General features: G+C 41.2%; 2 protein-coding genes and 1 long non-coding RNA gene across 3 annotated transcripts; 1 reads left to right on the forward strand and 2 right to left on the reverse strand.

The window, feature by feature from the left end:
- Positions 1-3329: 3329 nt before the first annotated feature.
- Positions 3330-4895, reverse strand: htr1ab (5-hydroxytryptamine (serotonin) receptor 1A b). The gene has a single exon (XM_037117373.1). The coding sequence runs from the start codon at positions 4634-4636 to the stop codon at positions 3386-3388; it is 1251 nt and encodes a 416-aa protein (XP_036973268.1). The 5' UTR covers positions 4637-4895; the 3' UTR covers positions 3330-3385.
- Positions 4896-7814: 2919 nt separating this feature from the next.
- Positions 7815-10183, reverse strand: LOC119030228. The gene is made up of 3 exons (XR_005078216.1): positions 10025-10183; positions 8852-9011; positions 7815-8533 (listed from the first exon to the last, which is right to left on the reverse strand). It is a non-coding gene; the product is annotated as an uncharacterized LOC119030228 (long non-coding RNA).
- Positions 10184-11208: 1025 nt separating this feature from the next.
- Positions 11209-20727, forward strand: rnf180 (ring finger protein 180). Its single transcript, XM_037117655.1, has 8 exons — positions 11209-11331; positions 12375-12475; positions 13531-13626; positions 14488-15210; positions 16358-16486; positions 16872-17091; positions 17454-17579; positions 18379-20727. The coding sequence occupies exons 2-8, from the start codon at positions 12419-12421 to the stop codon at positions 18573-18575; spliced, it is 1548 nt and encodes a 515-aa protein (XP_036973550.1). The 5' UTR covers positions 11209-11331; positions 12375-12418; the 3' UTR covers positions 18576-20727.
- The last annotated feature ends 599 nt before the right edge of the window (positions 20728-21326 follow it).

Raw genomic sequence — 21326 nt, forward strand, 5'->3', positions numbered from 1 at the left:
AAAATCCAGTGGAAGAATTCCTATTGGCCTTTTGTCAAGGGGACCAGGGCGATGCTGACTTCTGGAGTCGGCCTACAACAATATTGTCCTCTATTACAGTTGATTTCAGTTTAGGTCTTTGTACATCTGACTGCTCATGTTCCTACCTGTTACCTGCTTATTTTTAGCGGTGTCACTCTGATGAAGATATACTGAACCTTTAATTATTTATTCACAGTGAAACATTTTTGAAACCGTAGAGTGTAAACACGGTGGTCCAGATGAGTATGAGGGCAGGAGGTCGCTGTCTTAATTGAAGGCCACTGCCACGGAAAATATCTTGCAGTCTTTGATCTCAGAAATCAGCCAGGTTTGCTGCCAGAATTATCCTTTAACTTCCAGCCTTTTGGAGGGCCAGGTGGGACAGCGCTGTTCTACCTCACAGAGCTTTATCAGCGGAGATGCTATATTGTCCAAAGATACCAATTACATCAGGCTGAACTTTTGTCTAGATCTGATGCTTAAGACGTCTAGAATATTCCCTTTTGATGGAACGATGCAGCCATAAATTAGCACGGAGCCTTCAGCTTTCAGTTCAGGGTTAACATCTGCAGTTCTAACGAAGAGCCGACTGCCAGAGAACATACCAATCTGGATGTGAATGAACAGGTAAAGATGATTATAATAACCATAGAGCTACTTAAAGGGAAGTAAAAAAAAAAAAAAAAAAAAACTGTTGAGGGGTGAAACCAACTTTGACGGTCAAACCAACCTCAGTGTACAGCAGCAGTCAGTCACTGCGTAACACTGCGAGCCCAAAAGAAACAAAGAATACAAACTACAGCTGCTTATTGTCTGAGGAGGCAGCCAGCTGTGGGGCCCTCACACACACCTCTGTATGCCTGTGTCGCAGCAGGCCTTTGATCAGGTAATTGCCCCTCCGGCCCCCGGAGTTTGCATCCCCCATATGTCGCTATGGCGACCACCTCTCCAGCATCCATCTGTGTGCCCCCTGCACAGCCTTTTTAAGATGAACTTACATTATACAGTATGATATGAGGCTGCGCGTGACGGAGGAAAAGGGCAGTGGGGCGCTACAAGATGCACCGAAAGCAACCTCTCCGTGGCCACTCGTGTACGGTGACTTCTCTCTCTCTCATGTCAGCGTCAACCCCTGGAATGATGACATGCATTTCCTCGACCGTAATATGGATTGTGTTTGTTTCCCAGTCAGCACTGAGACACAGCAGATCCACACATGCATGCGATGAGAGGATCAGGGTGCACGTGGAGCTCAGGGGAGACAGTTTGCCAGCTTAGGGTGCTGTTTGAAAACACTTTGAGGAGGGTGACACATTTTCTGTTGCAGGGGATCAAATTCTGTGATTAATATAAGTTCAGGAATACTTTCTATGTATTATCTGCGGATGCGCGATATATCTTTTTTTTTGCCACTGCTGTTTCTGATGGCCGATACGGATAAGACAACCCATATATTTATGTTTTAACAATAGGTACAAACAATCTGTAGGTTATGCACACCCAGCTCAGATGTTCTGTGCAAAGATGAATGATTTAATCTTCCACAGCTCTGATAAGATTTCTTGTGTTAAAACGTGTAGATGTTCACTCCTCTTGGAACCCTTTTAGAACATTTCTTCTTCTTCTTCTTCTGCAAACCTGGCAAGATCTTTTCCTTTTTACGTTATCAAAGGTGATATGTCTGTGTTGTACTTATTGTAAGTCACTTTGGGCAAAAGCGTCTGTGAAATGTCCTAAATGTAAGCATCCACTCCGTCCACTCCATGACTCCACTGACTGGTTCACACCGCAGCTTCTGTGGCTTTTGATCAAACTTAAATTGTGAATACTTGATTGGCTCCCATAATGATTGTTTCAGTAGTTTTTAGCTTTTTTGTTATTGCTCTGGGTTTTTTATGGGCATTATCTTTCATTGTCTTTGCTTGTACATCACTTTGACCAGCTCTTGTAGTTTTAAATGTGCTCTAGAAATACTGTATATCTGACTTGACTGATACTTTGTGGTCTCCACCAACATGTGAAATTAATCTATTAGCTTTATTAAACAATATCTACATGCATGGCAGGAGCGTGTAATGATCGTCCCACCAACAGGTCAGTGTGGTTGAAGAGGTCCTTTAGTCAAATTGAGTCTATTTTCTGCTTCACCTTCACACAGAAACAGAGCAAACACACACCTGGGACTCACTGTGGACTGATGACTCCCGCAGGAAAAGCGTCTGTCAGATGTTTAATGCCATTGTTTCCACACATGTCCCTACAAAGTGTGCGCATGCTGGCTGATAACTATCCCTGAAGAAAAGACCGGAGAAGGATATCTCCAAACCAAACATCTGCAGAGAAAAAAAAGGAGTGAGCTCTGTGAAGGAGAGCAGAGTGTGTGTGTTTTCAGTGCAGATGTTTAACAGCTCGTTTCAGCCTTTTAATGAGGATGTACATGGAGTGGTGCCGCAGATAAGAGCTTCAGCTAAATGTTGTAAATGTGAATGTAAATGTGCCTGCTGAGTGCTGCTCATTTGGATCATTTATCAGCGATGCCCACAGTTGCTGGCCCCCTCACTTGCGGATGCTAATATGTTTCTCAGTAACGAGTACTGTATGCACAATATGTTGTATCTGATATTTTACCACAAGATTTCTAATTCCAAATTCTGGGGGCACCTCTGGCATTGATTTATAATTTTACTTTTTTCTTTTCTTCTTACTGCCACATATGAAGGATGGAGGTTTATTTGAATAGGTGGAGTCACATATAAGCACTTGGGATGCAACTAAATGCATTTTAATGATTCAAAAAAATATTCATTGTCTCAATAAATGGATTTTAACTGTATAGAATATTTGAAAATTATGAAAAATGTATATCACAATTTCCAAGAGAGCAGGAGACGCCATCATATGTGTCAGACTGTCTGACCGACAGTCCCAAATCCAAACAGGTGTATTTTCAGTTTTCACTCATTTTTTAAATTTTAATTTTGTTATTTATTATTATTATTATTATTATTATTATTATTATTATTATTATTATTATTATTATTATTATTGTGTTTTAGTTTATTCAGAAATGACTGGCTACTCTGCAGAGTTTAAAAGCGTTTTAGAAATCATGACCTCAAGACTTCTGGAAAAGTATTTCTTTATTGAAGGTTACAGAACAGGATGAGGAACATGGAGCTTCAATCAAAACGATCACAGCTTTATATCTATGCATAGGCTACAGACACCTGTGGGAATATGTCAATATAACGATGGCGATGATCGACAGTTATCATTCGGAGCCCTCTGATCAGTTTTTAGCGTCAGTCTTTTTTTTTTTTCTTTTTTGTTTGTTTGTTTGTTAGGGCTTTCACCTGAAGGAGCATCACGGTCTGCAGAAATGACACTTGATGATTTTCTTGAAGGCGCTCTGGAAGTCTTTGTTGAAGTACGCGTAAATGATGGGGTTGAGCAGAGAGTTGGAGTAGCCGAGCCAGTTGATGACATCCTCCAGCCAGCGGGGCATGTAGCACGACTCCTGGCAGAACGGCATGACGAGGGCGACGATGAAGAAAGGCAGCCAGCAGAAGATGAAGGTGCCCATGATGATGCCCAGGGTCTTCACCGTCTTGCGCTCCCGTGCCATCGCGATCTTCCTCTTCGCCTCGGTCGCCTTCTCGTGCCTGCTCTCGAACAGCGGCACCGAGCTCGGGGTGTTGGGCAGTGGCAGGTTGCCTTTGGAGTTGCTGTGAACTTCGATGATCTCCAGGGACTCGCCGTCCTCCGCGTGTTTCACCGCGCCGTTGACGCTCGGCAGCGGCCGGGGCTCCACGCTCCTCTTCCAGGTCTTGCCCTGTGCGTCCGCGGGAGTCTTTTTGTGGAACAGGGCGGGAGATAACGCCAGGCAAGAGTCGGACACTTTCTTTTTCTCAGTTTTACGCACCGTCCTCCTGATCCGAAACCTGGCCGCTTTGAATATCCGTCCGTATAGAACCAGCATCAGCGTCAGGGGGATGTAAAAAGCCCCGAATGTAGAGTATATCGTGTACCAGGGGTCTTGTCTGATCTTACACTGTTTTGGATTCGCCCTGTCCTCCGCCACGCTGCTGGGCTGGGAGCGCATGATCAACATCGGCGCCACCGAGATGGAGAACCCGACGAGCCAGGTGACGCTGATGAGGACGGCGGCTCTCCTCGGCGTCCTCTTCTTCATGTAGTCTATGGGCTCCGTTATCGCCCAGTATCTGTCCAGGGCGATGGCGCACAGGTGCAGGATGGACGAGGTGCAGCACAACACATCCAGAGAGATGAAGATGTCACACGGAATCTGCCCAAGAGTCCAGCGGTTCAACACCTGGTACAGCGCCGCCATGGGTAGCACCAGCACCGACACCATCAGGTCGGTGACAGCCAGAGAGCCGATCAGGTAGTTGGCAACATTCTGGAGGGAGCGCTCCAAGGCGATGGCTGCCACCACGCACGCGTTCCCAAATATTGCGCACAGGATGAGCGCGCCGAGCAGGAAGGAGGTGAGCACCTGGTAGCTCAGCTTCACCTCCTCTTCTTCGGGTTTGGGGGTTTTGTTGGCAGGGCTGTCAAACTGAGACCAGGCTGTCGTGTTGTTCGTCTCCCCCATTGTTGGTAAACTCGAAGTGTGTTTGGGGAGCTTCCGTTACTTGATGGAGAGGCCGGTGCGCACCACGCCGTCGCACCTTGAAGAGCGCATAGTGAAGTGTCGGGCGCAGCAGAGCGAGTGTGAACTGCGAGTGTCGGCTGCAGACGGAGAATGATGCTGCGTATTTATACCAGTGATGGAAAATGCGTCATTTGTCTGCGAGGATGAACCGCAGCCTGCCAGTCTGTGTCTGTTTTAGTCGGCGGCTGAGGCAGTGAAGATGTGCAGGGAGATACTAAACAAACACACCTGAAATAGTTTCTTTGTTTTTGCTGTGCGCTTCAGGCTGAAAGTCTAGTCAGTTAGGCGATATATTTATTTATTTTGACTTTTTGAAACATTAGTTTTCCTAAGAGAAGTGGATGTTGCCATTTCAGGGAGAAGTTTAGCTGGTTGTAAAGCAGCTTCCGAAATCCGCTTTCGTGTCAACTTAAACCTCATTAGTCTTATTTTTATAATAACTGATCTATAATGACACGATAACAGAAAAGTGTTTTTTAAAAAACTTTGTATTTTTGTATTTTGTACTTGTCACTTAGCTTTAGTAATAACAAGAAGAAGAAGAAGAAGAAGAAGAAAAAGAAAGGGATGAAGAAGAATATGTTTAAAGATCACCTTGCTGTCACTTAACGCACAGAAAAGTACATTTTTATTTATTTTTTAAATTCTCTTTTCAGCACCACAGTCAGCGCTCTGACGCCGCCAGGTGAGACACTGCCACCTGGCGTTGGTCCTCGTTCATAACATGTTTGAAAAAAGGTGACAAGCACTGTAAGAGAGAGAGAGAGAGAGAGAGAGAGAGAGAGAGAGAGAGAGAGAGAGAACACACAGAGACAGACACACACACACACACACACGCCCAGACCGTTAGGTAGTAACATAATGAGGGTTCAATAATACTTGTGATCAATAAATGTGATACTTCAGAAATGCACTTTAAAACAGTACTAATAAAAGTCTTTTTTTTTTTCTTTTCATCACACCTGGATTAAAGCTGCACTGTGTAGTTCTGGGGAAGACATTTTAATGAGAAGAGAAAGATCTTCATTGACCGATTTTTTTAATACCAAAGCAAACTTTCTCCATTTTCATGACTGAATAAACAAACTGACCTAACGGACATCACAACTTCATACTGTTTTACTTTGAAGCTACAAAGGTGGCAGGGTCCGCCACATATAAACAAACAGTGTTCTGGGGACTTTATGTTCCTCTGAGAATAAATTTGATATTAAAGTCATGTACGATACATATGTTTATCACTTTATAGGCAGATTTTTAAACCTCCTTAAAACAACTGTTTTCAGCAAGCTCCACCAGATTATTAGACAGATGTGACGCTAAAATCGTTAGCTACAGTGCACAGGTGTTTTGAATCTTCTGATCAGACCTCAGCTTGGTTGAAGTTGAGTGCAACTAAATCTGGCATCATGTGAAGTCACCAAACTCCACATTCTTTACTTTAATGTTGACATATCAAAGTGTATGGACCTAACAGCAGAGTACAGTGTGTATAGTCCCAGTCAGAACCCTGAGAACAGGTCTAATTAGGCCAGATAAGTGGAAACACCTGTGCAGGTGGACCGTGGGTGTTTAATGATACCTTCACAGTTGGAAAATAGAAGCTTCTAATGAGCACGTAGGGACCATAAAGGCTTCTTGTGCTGAATATCAAAACGTACCAAAAAACGATGAACATAAAATTGCTTCAGGTCCTCAGTCAAAGTAGCGAGAACTTGAACGTCTTTGCTAATGAGCAAAAATCTCCACATTAGCATGTCCACATCCAGACATTAGACTTCAGCACAAACTGTCACTCAGTACAAATACTGTAAGCTTAACTAATAAGAGCTGGGCTGCCAACATTTTCATATGCCAGCACCATACTCCAGTAACATGTGTTGGTTCCTATATCGTTTGTTATTCAATCACAACAATTAGAGTAGTGGCTCTCAGTGTGTGAACACCCACACTGCATATGTTGTAAGACACTGCACTTGGCAGAGAAACTGTTAAGCTCCTTTGATAATATAGTTGAGATAAAGAAATAAGAAACACTTTTATTCTCCAGAGGAAAGAGATGAGTTGTTAACTCATTAAAGGCTGCACAAAAAAGGCCTGACAAAGTTCACCAAAGCTGGACACCCTCATGTTAGCAAAGCACAAATATATTTTGCTTTTGTGAGCAAAGGGCAATTTACATTGAAATGATTGTTATTATTATGGTAAAGTACATAATTTCCAATCCTGGTAACACATCAATAGGGAAAGGACTTGAAGGGTAAGAGTTAATGACTCGATACAGTCAAGTGTGAGTGTGATGTTCTCACACATACCTCAACATGGATGAGGAGACGGAGCTGACGTGTCGAACTCTGTCACCATGTTGTCATGGTTTAAATGGGAAATGGTGCCATGTTTGGTGACATCCCCTTTGGGTTGAGTAAAAATAAACTGGGTCCATCCATCAACTCAGTGGTGAGGACAGAATGAACAAACCTGTGAACGACTCAGATACAGAGTGTCTCTTTGACCTGCCTGTATGACAGGTGAAGACACTTCCATCCATTCACAAGTCAACACGGATCAGTGGATGAAAAGAGAATCACAGGAACAGTTTGTGTTTGACCTCTGACAGGGAACTTTGTTTATGAGCCAACAGTGGTGGACTGAGGCTGTCTGAGGGTCAGGGGTGGAAAAATCAAATGGTTACCAGTGGTAGTAATACAATGTAAGGGCTATATTGCCCAGATATTATACAGGATCTTGTTTGCAGGAAGCTGCCATGCTCTCCCTGTCTTTCACATATATGGCAGAGTCTGTCCACCAGAGGATGCCTTCATTAAACACTGTACAGACTACCCACACATTGTTTGCTCAAAAGCATAGTCAAGAAGCTTAGCTAAAAACATCAGTCCTACTGGTCGTCTCCTCACCTACCAGGGATCTTCAGGTATGAAGGGGCATCGTGAGCAACACAGTGACCCCAGACAAGTGTGACTGCAACAGAACGGGGAGTTCCTGGGTCTGGAGATGTGTTCATTTTCATGTGTAACTATAAAATGACTGTAATAATTAGACTTTCCTATTGTCAGCATTCTATTAATTCAATTTTATTTCTGGCATACAGTTAAACACAACATTACACCATCATGCAACATTAATAACTTGACTTGGACTTTTTTGTGACAAACATTTTATTGTGTTCCAACGCCAAATATTCCAAAGTAGAAAAACAAACATCCATCTCACATCTCATCACATGTTGCTGTCCCCATGTCTTGCGCTGCACATGCACCGGAACACTCAATCCTCTGGAAGTTTTTCTGACGGTCAAGAGGCCTTTACTTTGGTCAACGGATGTATTTTGTAAGTGACACTGTGATGTTGTGTCTTTTACTTGGCCATGTTTTCTTTGAATATGTAAAAACAAATTTCTCTTGTACAAAACCAATGGGCAGTGCGGGCACCTCACATGGGTTGGTGGCACATCCTGTGTTACTTCTTCCTTTGGAGCAATGGGGTCCTCTAAGGTTGGAGCTGGGGTTGACTGAGGTAGATCTGGGTTCTTTAGGGATGCTGTTTGTGTGTAGGAATGGTCAATTTTGACAACAGACACAGAAGGTGGGAGTGTGTATGAATGTTCCACACTCATTGATGATAAAACAGTAGGGTGGGTCTCTGGTGAGGGCGGCTGAGAAGGTGGAGCCGAGGTGAGCTTGGCCATGTCACATTTATTTTTGCACTGTATAAGATGGGGCAGAATGGTATCTTTCCGGATTATTGTAGTTCCACAAAATGGACAGTGAAAATGGCCTCCATCTCTGCAGGGCAGATTGCATCTGCAGATGATCTTTTCTAAAAAGGGAGAGTAATTTGTCTTAAAAACCATACAGTACCTGAGAGACAAATACTTACTTAACATCCTATACAGTACTTAGAAATGTATTTTTCCTTACTTTAAACAGTTATGTATACTTCAAAAAGTGAAACAACTCCACTGACTGCTCTTGAAAGTAAATTGCTTTCTGTGCCACAATTTATCCACAGACCTTGAAGGAGTGCAACCCAGTGTAACACTGGTTACAATATGCCCTTAGACATGCAAAAACACAAGGATCATTCAAAATTATATGTAAAGGCATATGATCTCAAAAAGATACTTGATGAACATACCCTTGAAATGCACTGCATTAGCCGCATGATTCAGCAAGTGCCTCTGGATGACACTTCCACTTTTGGTTGTGAATCTGGGGCAGACAGGACAAGCAAACACAGATGGTGACACGGTTGTGCACTTCAGCCTGTCGCCGTCCTCAATTATAGAAGGGTGCATCTGGAAGAAAAGAATATATATATATATATATATATACACATATACATACATACACACACACACACATGAACATGATATATGTATGTACAATATATATATATATATATATATATATATATATATATATATATATATATATATATATATATATATATATATATATAGCCCTATAAAATCTGTTTTATGTTATCCTAAATTCATATTTTTTCCGTTTAAATATTTGGGAATCCCGTTTTTTTTTTTTTTTTAAAACCTTTTACTCTTATCATATTATCACTGCTTTTAATGTAAATAACTCAAGTGTACACAATTTAAATAGAAATTACCCTACATTTATTGAGGTGACAAACACATTTCCTCAAGACTGTACCATACAGTACATTAAAATATCAAAATATATAATATCAAAATATTTTGACTTCATCATGTCGTCATACAGTAGTATCTTTTGTGTTTTTAATGGGTTTCACTGAATTGAATTTAAGTTATAAGTATTTAAAAAAATAGGAAAGATGATCAACAAAATTAAAAAAAAAAAAAAAGTACTTGTGACGTTATGTCAATAACATACTAACCATCTAGCAGTGAAAACACCAACCCTCCCCCTGCCCTGTCCCCTGAGCTCCCAGCCCAGGCAGTCAGCTAAGAGGGCTGTAGGTAACGGGGCTAACTAGCTAACAGCAGCTACTGCTAGAAGCAGCAACAGCTACTCTTCGGACAGTTGGCTAACCCTCAGGCATTACACTTTTAATTATGATTTCTCAGGTCTGCTTCTTTGCAAAACACCAGCTCATGTGACTACAAGTCGTGCGGAAACTGCTTGGTGCTCTAGTACTCTTTGGCTAAGCTAATGTTAGCCCGGACCAAAGAGTCAAGCGGATAAACAGCCTTCACGATATATGGCTCTCTAACTCTTAGATGCATCGCCTTTGTAATATATATTAAACCACGAATTACATGTTAGAGAAGATACCACACTCGTTGGATGATAATTAAAAGACAATTTCTCTTACCGTTACCCCGCGCTCTGTTCATAATCCATTATACACCGAATAAGCACTACAACATGAAGAAGAAACTTGCGCTTGGGACTTCCGGTATGGATTGGATATATGGCGGCGCCCTTGTCGGCCATCTTGACTGCAGATGGGTGCCTCGCATAGGGTACCTCGTTGCAACATGTTTACACTTTGATGTCCTCAAACCAAAGTAACAGTGTTTTGACACCTCTACACTGATTGCTGAAACAGTCCCACACTTGTCCCGGAATATTTAACACAATGTATCTGTCAAATATTCATTTTACAGGAGAAATAACCTGATGTGAATTATCCACCTTTAAATGAGTACTGTTCCATCTGATTTCTGTACTGATAAAGCTTTTAATCTTTTTAAAAAGACGAATCATTAAATAAAACGGTTATAAATAAATACATAAATAAATGTCACAGCACAGGGCTGCCTCCCAACAGCAGGTGTTCCCACGATGATCCGCGGTCCACTGACGATCATTTTATTATTATCACAGAGGTACTCTTCAAAAATCTGGTGGTGTATGATTTAAACTATTTGATTTGAGCTTTTTAGGGGAGTTTTTAATGGCTGAGTGGGATATCTTCATGACTTTTGCAACTTAAAAAAATGCATCCTAAGAAAAATAAATTATTGACAGAAGTAGACTCGTTTTTGTAGTTCAGTGATGGAAAATAAGAAAAAAAAAAAAGCTTTACAGTTTACATTAAAAAGCAATGTTGAGGCGCTATCGTCCATGCGGAGCACCTCTTAAGTATAGTTGGCACTATGAGATGGCCCAACTGCAGTAACTTGGCAGTACTCCCTAGTGGTTGAACAAGAGCCAGTTTTAATGGGGTCTATAACTGAGCACTTTGCAACAATGGTTTATTTTCTGTTTAGCTATGTAATACATTGACTTAGAGCAGGAAGTTGTGCATACCTGTCTTCCCTTGAGTCTCACTCTAAACTCAGTTTAACCGACTATTATCTAAAAGACTATATTGTCATGGACATGAATGTGAGAAAATCGCATGATGACTGTAAATGGTCGTTTCTTTTATTTGTCCTTTATTTATTCACTCTGTCAATCGTTTCCACACTCTTGGTGATTGGCCGCTAAAGCGAAAGCTTTTATGGTTCTTGGTCTACTCGACTCGCCGTAGCGTCCCAGTCTTGTTGACGTCACGGTTTGCTTAAAGCGGCAGGCTGCTTCACTTTCCTGTTTGTGCGCTCAGCTTCTCTTCATGGATGCTTATGATTTTCTTCGGCACCACAACTCACACATCCCCCCCCCCTCAGCTGTCAGGTATGTGAGTCTGGAAACAAATAATGAAACAATAATGTCTTGACTGTCATTGTCTGTGCAATGTAAGCTCTTGGTGAGAACGCCACAGGAGGACCAGTTGTTGTGGTTAGCAGCGCTAAGTTAGCAGCAGAAACTGTGTTTATATGGTGTTACTGTGATTGTTAGCTCTGTACCGACCACGCTAAAAGAAAACTACAAATGTAATTTCGCAGATGTAGTTCGGCCACCGAGGGAGATACCCGAAATCCTCTCAACCTGGTACCGAATAAGCGACTGACTCCAGGAAATTATTTCAACTTCATTGCCTTTTTATCACGTAACAGGCATAACAGGCATGACGACAGTAGGCAGTCCTGTTCATACATTCTGTCTGGGGCTGTTTTTCACGCTCTGTAGCCCTCACTGATAATCCTAACTGACCTCAGGCTGCTGTAACAGCATGTAAACACCCATAGTTTTAGAATAACATATGAACAATCACAGATGTCTCAGAGGATCAAGCGCCCACATATTTTTTCTCATACTAAATGTCTGCAATTTGCATTTACCCAACATTTATTTTCCTCTCTGAATTGTAAAGAGGTTCAATGTAAAAATAGAAACATCAATATAAATATACAGCAGTCACATAAGGTTAAGCATCAGGTTACCCTCAAATGGAAATAGGTCAATTCACTGCAACAACTTATCTTCCACCGGTCATGGTATAACTCTTTTACAACTATCAAGCCTGAGGGTTTATGTCACCCACGTCTATATTTAAACCTTTTGACTCAGTTTGCCCTGGCCACATTTCTGTGGCATCCGGGGTTATGCAAAACATGTTTTATATAGAGACATACAGTAAATAGACATGTGGTTAAACAAGGTCTCCAATTTAAATACATGAATTCAGACTAATTCTGACTTTAACTTTAAAGAAGAAAAGTGTTTTTTTTGCTTGTGTGTGTGTGTGTACGCGCACACGTGAATGTGCGTGTGTTGTGTTTCCAGTTGTGTGTCTGAACTGTCTAAACTTTGTCTGTCCTCATCATCATTGACAGCTGGACTGAAAACTTTGTGTTGGTGAGCCTGACGAGAGAGAACCATGCTCCGCTGCAGGAGGTGTCGGAAAGGCGTCATAGACTCATCATGCTTGTCAATGGTCTGTGAAAACTGTCTGTGTCTGATTTAGCAATGAGAGTCCTAAGTTGCTTCTGGTGAAAAGTCTCACTTCTTGCATGTTTTCAGTCTTTCCTTTAGCCATTCAGCTGCTGCACACATTGCTTTGGAGCCGAAGTGATTACTTAGTTAATTGAGTAGTTGATGAAATAATTGCCTCCTTCAATAATTGCTAACTATTTTGATGATAACTTAATAATTTCAGTAATGTCTCAAGCACAAAGCTCAAACTTTTGCTGGTTTTATTTCCTGAAATTTAAGGATTGGTTGCTTTTCTTTGTCATTATGATGGTAAATGCAGAGTCTTTTGGTTTTGGACAATCGGTTGAAAATCCATTTGATCATCACTTTTGGCAGATTAATCAGTAATAAGCCGGCTAACAGGAATCGTTTACTGTTTGCACAGCCACGGTATAACTACTACTGACACAGTGAGTCGATAACTCAGATTAATCATAAATCACGTAGGACTTAGATTATTCTGCCTCGACATGTGTACAATGTAATGTTTATGTATATAACACCATTCTGATACAAGAAATTTCAAAGTGCTTGACAGGGAATACAATAGTAAGGTTTTAAGAAAATGTTAAAATTGCATTTAAAAGGCAATAAAAACAAAAGCAAGCAATTAAAAAAAATCTAATAAATGTACCTTTTATGAGCCACAGTGCACAGGTTTTTGTAAAGCCCCAATTTAAATGTGCTGATTGTTTAAACAGACCTCAGCTTGTTCCACAGTTTTGGAGCCTGTGGAACAAGCAGTTTTTACAAGCAAAATGCCAAATGTTCTGTGTTTGGAACCTCTCAAATCTAAGAACTGATTAACTGCTTTTCTCTGCTTATACAACTTGAAGGTTGGGCTCTCGGAACTTCTGATAAAAGAAAGTTACATTAGTTTCTGGTCAAATCATAGCTAATAGTCCTTCCAGGAAAAAGATAACGGTGTGTGTTTTTGTCATGGTTGCTATTAGCATCAAAGAAACTAGGTCTGCTGGGGCCCTCCTGGGTTGACTGTGTGTCCTTGTGTTGAAACAGGGTGAGAACACGGACGAAAGCTTAGATACTGTTTGCAGTATCTGGCACGTGAACGTTGACACATTGCCAGAGTGGATCCTGACCTCGGTTCACCAGGTAAGGGTGTCAGCTTTAACTGAAATGTGTGCACTTTTAAATGATGTTGATGATGATGTGTCCCTTACTATCAGTGACCATCCAATGTTAATTCATTCCTTACGGGTATTTTAATTTATGTTTTAGTTATGCTTGTATACAGTTTTTTACTTGTCAGATCGGTGTCTGAAGCATTGCCACTTGCTCTGCAAGCTTTTCTCAATCAGTGTTCAGTAGTAAGGAAATAGAAGTCCAACTGATTGAGTAGTAGTAGTTATAGTATTTTTTTCTTCAGTCATCGCACATAATAGAATAATTTTTGTAATAAAACAAATCATGGAATTTCATTACATGGTAATTTACAAACAGTAGATTTGTGTGAGCATGATTATCGTATATGAGTATTTGTTGTGGTAAGAGTTTTAAAGGTCGACACCCACAATTCCACGCATGTATGGAAGATTAAGGGAGTAACAGATCACATACAAGGCCTTATAATTCAGTATAACCCTAACTTTATCCATGATTGCTGCTGAATTTGAAGTTTTTCCCTTGATATAGTCAGCGTGTTGTTGCCATGTTAGTTTATGATCAATCACAACCCAATCTTTCAATATTAATATTCCAAGTTTTGGTATGTTGGGACTGTTTGGCAAAGAACACTGTCAAGGTGAATTTATTTTAGTATTCTTCTATGCCAAACAGTCCTAACCTGTATAACTGCATTTCTTTTTTTACAGTTTTAATCAATATTATGATAAAAAAGAAAAATAAGCATCAGCTGCAGTTCTATGTTTAAAAATAGAACAATGGTAAATGGAGTTAACATTTTCTAAAAGAATCAGTGTGATCTAAATCCATGTGTCTGTGGTTTCTGTCTAGGCCCAATGGACTGTTGGAAAACTGAACTGCCAGAACTGCTCAGCTCGTTTGGGCGGCTTCAACTTCATTAACCGCAGTGAGTGTCCCTGCGGCCGGGACGCCACCGTCCATTTCAACAAAAGCCGCGTGGACCGTGACCACAAACATTACGTCCTCATCGTCCAGCCGAGGAGGACGAGGCCCAGGAATGAGCTGGCTGGTCTGCTGGCAGATGGATCTCAGGACAAAGGGCAGAGGCCTGAACTGAACAGGACTGCACTGGAGAGTTTGCAGCTCAACTGTGCTGCTGTCATGTCCAACAGCAGCCCTGCCGAGGCCTCTAACTCACTGGCCGACAGAGAAAACGCCCATTCGTTTTCGTTCAGCCCGCTGTACTGCATCTCTCACAGGAGACGGTGCAGTTCAGAAGATGACGCCACCATCAGGTCGTCTTGTTTTTGCCCCGCAGGCCCTGTAGACAGGTCTGCTGTCGGGATGACGAGGGCGGGGACAGATCCCATGAGTCCGCAGTTTGACACTGACGGTGAGGCTTCTGACGAACCTGTTGCCCGCCATTCATTTGTCTCTGGGAACACAGTTTCGCCTCTGCACCAACAGCTGATGCACACTGTCGAGTCTTCTCCAGAGAGCACGGCTGTCCACGAGGAGGCGCCCGAGTCAGCCCTGTTCCTCAGAGGGAGATCCATCTCTGACAGTGTGGCTGAGCAGGACGAGGAAGTGTCGGTATTTACAGTGAATTAAAAATAATCTGCATTTTTTTAATAGTGTGATAACAATATATTAAAATTATTCCTTTATTTCTGATTTTTACAAGAATGTTGTATAAGTATCGGGGCATTTTAGTGCCTATACTATCACTAAACAGAGACTCCACATTATCGGTGCAAAGAAGACTCGCCTTTATGCTGCCTTTGTTTGTTTACACTGTACCAAGAACTGGCAGCTTAAAGCTGCTCCAGTGTGTCGTTTCATACAGCACGCCAGCGCTGTGAAAACAAAAGAGGCATGAATACACATCCCCCGGTTTCCACCTGTTAATCTAAACATGTATCAGCCAGGTGTTTATAATCATGTGGATGCAGTTATAATGTGTTGTGATTGAGCTCCTGATCCACTATACATCCTGGATAATGACAAAGATACATTTTTTGCCCTGAATTACATTATTACATAATCAGGAAAAAAAGGTGGAGAGAAGTAACAGCTATACATTTAAAACCACATTCAACTGGTATTTCTTTCCTCATATAAGTTGATTTATTGAGACATCTTGAAAACCAGTGGCCTTGTGCACTGTACTGGCAACACGCTGTGGATATTCATGATCCCAAGAGGATGAATCCTGATCCTGACACACTGATCACCTCTGTGTGGCTAATGAGACTGTGAACTTGGATCTCACCAGAACCTCCAGTTGTTTCTTTACTTTCTCCTGTTTCATCTCATCTCTCTTTATGAAGCAGTCTCATTAGCCCACTTGTTTTGTTTTTGTTTTTGTTTTTTTTAAACAGTTCTAACTTGTGTCAACTGGTGTATTTCCATTGCCTGAGGCAATGTAGTATGTTTCCTCAGCCCTTCATTACTCAGTCCCACTGCCTGTGGAAATCATTTTCTGTCTGAACACACATAGCTGAGTAATTGGTCTTTATGTGGGTTGCCACTTTTGCATTGTAGAATGTGGTGAAGACTGTAGTGTCTCACTCAGTGAAGTTAGCAGGACTTTTATGTTCCATGCTGATGTTGACTGTGGTTGTCATAGTTAGTGTGGTTGTGGTTCAGTAATCTCTTCATAGACGAATTAAGAAACATGAGTCTTCCTCATTGATTCTGTTCTTAATGTTTGTGTGTGGTGTGTGTACCTTATTCTCAGCCTCAAGCCTTCATGGCCTCCCCGGCCTCAAGCAGACTGAGCAAAAGAGAGAAGAACCGCTTGAAGGGTCTGCGGAGGAAACAGAGGAGGAGAGAGCGATGGCTGCACAGTCAGCTGGAGCAGGAGCAGGTGAGGCGTGGGTGTATCAGGAGTCTCATTTAGAATGACTACCACTGAACAGAAAATGTAATCACAGTTCTTTTAAAGCCTCATCAAATTAAAAAGCCTTGGAAGTTATTTCCTTAGCCAAGGAGGTTATGTTCTCATTCCAGTCTGTTTGTAAATTGGTTGGATTGTCTGCTGGATTACACAAAAACAACTCAACGGTTTTCCATGAAACTTGGCTGGAGGATGGTTCTCAGCCCAAAATAGACCCCATTAGCTTTTGGTCCTGATCTTGATAAAGGGACAGATCCATGATTTGTTTTACATTCTTTAACAATGCAAGTTGGGGCATTTTATATGGTATACCATGCCTATACAATTGAAATATCTTGTATATATGTGCGTCCAGGCTGAGAGTCTAAGCACCTCACTGTTGGACAGTGAGGAGGAGGACCGAGAGGGCCTCACCTGCGCGGTGTGTCTCGACATCTACTTCAGCCCTTACAGCTGTCAGCCCTGCGGTCACACCTTCTGCGAGCCATGTCTCCGCACCATCGCCAAGAACCGACCGACGAACACAACCTGCCCCCTCTGCCGCACCCTCATCTCCCACACCAGCTTCCACAAGGGTTAGTGTTGTTTCATATAATTGTAAATTGAATATTTGGGGGGCTGGGGATAAAATAGTAATGGTTATTTTTCAAAGGTGTCTGACATTTTATAGACTAAATGATTGCTGTTCTGAGTCCAGGGGCATGCTGGGAGGCTCTAAATTGCCTGTGTTCAGCTCTTCTTGCACATGTGTTGGGATAGGCTGCAGTCCCTTTCCTACCTGCATGGGACAATTGGTTGTAATGGATAGATGGAAAAAAAAAATGTTAATCATTAGTTGTAGACCTGCCCTTGACAGAAATAACCTACAGTACAGTAATAATGCCATATTGCCTTCAACAAATGGATTGAAATTATGACTGTTCTCATTCCTCTGCAGAGCTCAACCAAACAGCGAAGACCTTCTTCCCCAAAGTGTACTACGCCCGCAAGCAAAGCTTCCAGGGTGCTTCGTGTGAAAAATGGCCTCTGCCCAGCTGTCGCAAGCGCTTCCATACCTTCTGGGGTGAGAAAGTGGTTGTAGAAGTTGGCCTACTTTTTTAATCTCATTTGTCTGACAAGGCGTTTTCAGCTCTATCTTTTGACAGTGAATTCTCAGGCTGCTGTTTCTGAAAAGACATTTCAGTTCACCACTAGACATGTGAAGAACGTGCGTCTCTATATGACTGACCTCATTTTTAAGCTGCCCTCGTGCCCTGACCTTGTTCAATCAAAACACACACATTTTATTGTTTTCCCATACAGTGTAGTGGCCATGATAACCTTTATCTTTATAGGGGTTGAGAAGTTCAGTCCTACTGTCAGACTGTTGTAAAACAAATCCAGCAAGATAAACATAACTGATAACTGCACAGTGAACTTACTGTGAACTTACTGTCCATATATATCTCCCGAGATATTTAGCCTGGATCTATAGAAAATGAGTGATGCCAATATTTACATTGATTTATTCAAGACATTAGGTGCCTACATTGTGCACCTTAAGTGGGAAAATGAACTAAAAACTGGATTCCTGGTAATTAATTTTGCCCTCATTTTAGATAAAAACAAGAACATTTCTACAAAAAGACCGTGTTCAGGCCCAACTTGTCTCAGGAATTTTGCGAATAATTGGTCGGCAAAATAGTGAAATTGTATTTGCTTAACATTTCAAAATCTGCAATAGAACAAATGACTTTTTGGGGTGAAAATGTTTGCATTACCTGTTTAAATTAAACCTAGATTTTAAATTAGTGCCCACAATTGAAAATGTATTAATTTAATTACTTTGAATATAAATGGTTAGTTTATCTGACTTACTTCAGGAGAGCAGAGACGGGCAGCGATGGCCGGAAGACGCCTGCACTTTGCCCATGGAGGCTTCACGTTGGATGCTTTCGACCTCACCGACATGCGCGGCTGGCTGTTTGACATCGGTCTGGTCATCGTCTACATCCACTCAATCAACTGGATCCTGTTTTTCCTGTTCTTCTGTTTGCTCATGTACTACTTCTTCTTTTGAAAAACTGAGAAGCTTCTGCAGTCTGAGTCCGCAGTGTTTTTTCTTTCAAGAGAAGGAGTTAAGTGTGTTTTTTCTGGTTTCACTAGTTGGAAAGAGCCACAAGTCAAACCTCTTTATATTAATGGTGAAGAATCGCAGAAATAGGAGACATGGATGATGTGAAGAGCAGGGATCGGAACAATTTTAAGCTTAAAATTTGCACAAATGGTTGGAAAAGTTTACAATATCGTTTAACTGACTTCAGACGAACTTCAAAAATTTGATGATGATTTGAATGTTGTTTTTTTTGTTGGCCTGTGTGCAATAACAAACTGGGAGGTGTCCTCTCAGTCAGAAATAATGGATGAGGCTGAAGACACCACTGCCGAAAGCAGAATGGTGCTTCTTCTTTTAATGCTGTTATTTTTGACATCAGTGGTAGCTCATCAAGTGTGGTGTTTGGTAATGAAACCCTTGTTTGATGGTAGAACAGTTTGGTGATAATGGAAGTGATCATCAGACACAAAATAGAGGATTGATACCACACTTTGTGCAGATTTGTGCCTTGAGCACTGGAGCTTGGAAGCGATTAGCCTTGCTTAGTGTAAAGACTGGCAGCAAGGGAAAGCAGCGAGCCAGGCTTGGTCCAAAGTTTTGAAAATAGGCTTACCAACTCTGAAGCCCCTTTTACAGTCTGTTTAAAGAGGGAATGTTGTGCCCTTATGCTGCCTCGCTGAATTGTATTAAATTTAAGAAGACAAAACTGCACCTCAGTACTGAGGTGATGGATAAACTGATCTTATTTTCAAGAAATTGTTAAAAAGTGTATCCATCCATGAACCATAATTTTTTGCTTCTGTTTGTGTATGGATGACCAAGAGAGATATGTTATAGTTAATGACCTTTAGCAGTGTCAGTAAGTGTATTTTTAGCTAGTGGCTGTGCTAGGCTAACCACATCCTTGCTCCAGCTCTGTGCATTACTTAATGTATAGACATAAGATAACTGATGGCATTTTTCATCTAACTCCCTAGCGAAGGCAAATAAGTTATATTCCCAAAATATTGAGTTATTTCTTATATGAAGCACAGGTGGGATGTTGGGAGACAAAGTGATACGAAGAAAATATGATGTCAGCAATAAATGCGTACAAAACCTCAATGAGCTTTACAATCTGTACAGTTAACGACACCCTCCATCTTCAGACCCTCAGTTCCAGTGAGGAAAAAAATAACGTTTAAACAAGGGAAAAAAATGTTGGAAGAACCCTCTCCTAGGCGGACAGACACGCAATAGATGTCGCCTGTACAGAAAAGAACAATAAAATCACAGTGTACAAGTTGCATTGACAGAACATCTGATTCAGCGATAAGCTTCATGATTAAATTACATAGAAATCCTGCTTGTTACATTATGGGACCATAAAAATGTAGCGTGAGACTCATCAGTCACTTGTAATCTTGCTTTAGCATCACCAGAGGAAGTTTAGTCCATGTATTTAGTTGAGTGATGCTCAGCGAAATCATGTTGATTTAAGATCAAATTTGAAGTGCTTTCTTGTACATATTGTTTTATTTACAATGCAGAGGGATGCTCAGAACCCAAATACCTGAGTAAAGACAGCAGAAAATATTTAGCGGGGTGAATGATTGTTTGATTGAGGGGTTTGACAGCAGCAGGAGTGTAAAGAACAGACAGAAAGTCAGATTCACAATTGTGTAAAATACTCATTTCAGTATCGTGCCTTTGCTTAGTCTGTGCCTTATGTCAGAAACCAGTGCTATGAAACTGGAAACATGCAACTTTGAGTTCTAGCTCTCTGGCAAAAGACTCTATTGTATACACTATATTTGTATGAAACAAGAAAGAAGTTTAGATAACATAAATGGTGTCTATTTCTTAAAGGAAAAGAAGTCTGTGGAAGTTACAAAAGTCTGAAAAAAAGATCTACATTCAAATTAACTTGAGCTATATGTCTGTGTATTTTTTTAAATTTAAATATGGGGTCAAATTTTGCATATTGATGTGTTTTAATTGTATTATGTAGAAAAAAAATATGGTGTCTGCTTGTGTTACGTAGAAAAAAATGGTGTCTGATTATTGTCTGGATTAACCTCTCCGAGTTGTTTTTGTTTGCTCCACAGGTTCAGTATTAAAAAAGATAAAAGCAAAACATGTTGGGCCCCATGAATTAATGGAGACGGTTTATGAATAAAAAGCTATCATAACAGAAAGCTCTATTCAACAAACTGATGAAGCCTGTGTTTTTGCTCCTCTCTCTATATTTAACTCTCACAATAACCGTCACAGTGGACGACTTTAGACTTTGCCAATGTTGTCAAGGTAAAATGCGACACCTCTGTGGCTGCATCTTAGATTCACTTTGTCCCCCAATACTGTAGCCTCAAGGGAAAAACAGCTTATTTATTAGTTGGTCAGCAGGCAGAAATTGTTCTGTAGGGGTGTTGGTGTAGTGCCACAAAAAGCAAAGGTACTGGATATCTTGATTTCCTCTAACCATAGTGGTAATGTTTCCATAAACCGGTGCTTGATTTCTGTAACATCAAATGACTTTCAGCTGATGGTTATGTTGCTCATCCAATGCACGGTTCAGTCTCAACACTCTCCAAAACCCCATTTCCAACAACAGCAAGTGGCTTTATTCAGCAATTGAGTTGCTAACCGTAAGATACAAACTGTACAGCCAGTTACGGAATCTCACAAAAGTGAGTACACCCCTCACATTTTTGTTAGTATTTTATTACATCTTTT

Source organism: Acanthopagrus latus, chromosome 12 (assembly GCF_904848185.1).
Source record: "Acanthopagrus latus isolate v.2019 chromosome 12, fAcaLat1.1, whole genome shotgun sequence".
Lineage (NCBI taxonomy): Eukaryota > Metazoa > Chordata > Actinopteri > Spariformes > Sparidae > Acanthopagrus > Acanthopagrus latus.